The sequence below is a fragment of the Etheostoma cragini genome, chromosome 3 (genome assembly GCF_013103735.1).
Source record: "Etheostoma cragini isolate CJK2018 chromosome 3, CSU_Ecrag_1.0, whole genome shotgun sequence".
Classification (NCBI taxonomy): domain Eukaryota; kingdom Metazoa; phylum Chordata; class Actinopteri; order Perciformes; family Percidae; genus Etheostoma; species Etheostoma cragini.
Genome location: NC_048409.1, coordinates 29,749,243 through 29,751,671, shown reverse-complemented (window position 1 = coordinate 29,751,671; position 2,429 = coordinate 29,749,243). Strand labels below are relative to the sequence as shown.

Sequence of the window (2,429 nt, the reverse complement as noted above, 5' to 3'; positions counted from 1 at the left end):
AGTCAGGGCAATGCTGCTAAAGCTGTCACGGTGTGGTTACACTTAAGCCGCCTACACATGATACGCAATCTGCTCTCTCCGCACCGCTAGGTAGGACGCAGAGCAAAGCACAGCGCAGGTAAACATCATTAAGGGTGGCAAGGAAGATATTTCCTGTTGCTAGGTAACGACATGCCATTATATCATTGGTTGGTCCTACCAATGGTCAGCGGCAACTAGGTAAAGTTGAAGTAATTTGAACTTAGAGTGCAGATCAAAGCGACACCACTACTCTGAGACATGACAATAGCGTTCTCTATGCCCTGGTGACAGACTGACAGGCTGGAGGTCTGGAGGGGGTTTATTTAGTTTGGGGTGTAAAATTTCTAATTAAATGACATGTAAATAGGTTAGGTTTATCTTTCCAATTTAATTAAATTATTTAGTCAAAGAAAAGTAAACTATCCAAAATGGTCTCGTTTGGTATTGTTACTGAATTTTAGCTACCTGTATCACTACAAAAGTTGAGTAGGAAAAATTATGTCGTGCACCTGACCACATGTGTGAACACAAATATTATATATTTTTTTAAATTTGTTATGCTAAAATAGTCTGGGATAGGATAGGATACCTTCGTAAAATGTAACTGTTGTTGTTATTGCCGATTGAATCTCTACGGTGGCCCTGAAGATCCTCCATTGAACATTAAGCAGAGTTTCTTAGTTAGTGACAAAAAATAAAATGAAGTCTTGGTCCGTCCATACCTGAGAGTGTCCAGTCTGCAGTTTGGATCCTCCAGTAAAGCAGAAAGCCGCTTCACTCCTGAGTCTCCTGGATGATTGTAGCTCAGGTCCAGCACTCTCAGATGGGAGGGGTTGGAGCTCAGAGCTGAGGCCAGAGAAGTACAGCCTTCCTCTGAGATCATACAGAATGAGAGACTACACACACACACACACACACACACACACACACACACACACACACACAGTTGGTCATGATAATTCAGATATGACTTGGGCCGTCTCGTGGGACTTTGAGTGCTAGAAATGGGCGGGGCTTTACAGTCCAGCTGAACACAACAAGAACTAATGTTGTGTTGCTACTTGAAAATGTAATTGTCCAGTAGAAAGAGAGAGAGAGAGATAGAGAAAGAAATAAACCACGTTTGTAATTGTTTTGCAGTTATTATTTTCAAAATAAATTAATTGTTCACTCCGTTCTGCTGTTGTTGAAGCTGCCTGTAAAAATGTAGCTTGAGCCTTCCTCAGCCGAGCTGCTGCCAGACAACTCTGACTGGCTTTTAGTCATTGCAGAGAGTTTCAAGAAATAACAAAGGGCAGGACAGCCAGCTGGCCTTCTTGTTGTTGGACGATTAAGTAAAATTAGCTGGCTTGTTATGTCCTGTGTCATTGGCTCTGTTAGCAGAGTTGTTGACCCGCTAGATTTAGATTACAAGTAATTTAATCATAACAAATGTATGTGTAGCGAAATCAATATTTATGACAGCAGTGTAGAAGTAAATTACTGTGAACCTGTAGGGACACAAATCGAAATAAATAGGAATGTTACACAACGTTGCTTTAAATTTCATTGTTACTCAGGTCCTAACTGAGCACCAACCTGAGAGTTTCCAGTCTGCAGTGTGGACTCTTCAGTCCAGGAGACATCAGCTCCACTCCTGAATCCTGCAGGTTGTTGTTACTCAGATCCAGGTCTCTCAGACTAGAGGACTGGGAGCTGAGAACTGAGGACAGAGCTTCACAGCTTCTCTCTGACAATGTACAGCCACTCAGCCTGAAAAGACATCAGCAATGCATAAGAATACAGCTTCAAACAAACATAAACAAATTATAATTAAAGTAAAACTGCATTTAATCTGAATAGATGTGTGTGCACGTACAGAGCTTTGTTGGAGGCTTTGACCACTGGCAGCAGCCTCAGAAGAGCCTCCTCTGAAGCAGAGTATTTCTTCAGGTCAAACACGTCCAGATCTTCTTCTGATGTCAGTAAGATGAAGACCAGAGCTGACCACTGAGCAGGAGACAGTTTATCTGTGGAGAGACTTCCTGAACTCAGGGACTGTTGGATCTCCTCCACTAGAGAACCATCATTCAGTTCATTCAGACAGTGGAACAGATTGATGCTTCTCTCTGCAGAGAGATTCTCACTGATCTTCATCTTGATGTACTCAACTGATTCGTGATTGGTCTCTGAGCTACTTCCAGCATAGGTCATCAGACCTCGTAGGTGTCTCTGATTGGTCTGCAGTGAAATACCCAGGAGGAAGCGGAGGAACAAGTCCAGGTGTCCATTTGGACTCTGTAAACCTTTGTCCACAGCACTCTGATGGAGAAGGTTTAATTTAGGTTTGACTCTGAAGACTTTAAGCAGCCGGGAGGTTGTTTGTTCTTCTGCCAGCAGGTTGACTCCAGAGTTGGTGAAGGTCAGAT

At 42.8% G+C, this 2,429-nt stretch overlaps 1 protein-coding gene and 1 long non-coding RNA gene across 2 annotated transcripts in view; both read right to left on the bottom strand.

The window, feature by feature from the left end:
* Positions 1 to 210, bottom strand: part of LOC117939494 — a 16,211-nt gene extending 16,001 nt beyond the window's left edge. The window contains exon 1 of the long non-coding RNA XR_004655596.1: positions 43 to 210. This is a non-coding gene — a long non-coding RNA (uncharacterized LOC117939494). The remainder of the gene's footprint in view (positions 1 to 42) is intronic.
* An 85-nt stretch (positions 211 to 295) lies between these two features.
* The window catches only part of LOC117938738, a 7,133-nt gene continuing 4,999 nt past the window's right edge, over positions 296 to 2,429 (bottom strand). Inside the window, exons 10-14 of the mRNA XM_034863590.1 lie at positions 2,148 to 2,322; positions 1,600 to 1,664; positions 1,505 to 1,511; positions 744 to 867; positions 296 to 329 (exon numbers count right to left, since the gene is read on the bottom strand). Of these exons, the coding sequence (XP_034719481.1) occupies positions 296 to 329; positions 744 to 867; positions 1,505 to 1,511; positions 1,600 to 1,664; positions 2,148 to 2,322 (405 nt within the window). The remainder of the gene's footprint in view (positions 330 to 743; positions 868 to 1,504; positions 1,512 to 1,599; positions 1,665 to 2,147; positions 2,323 to 2,429) is intronic.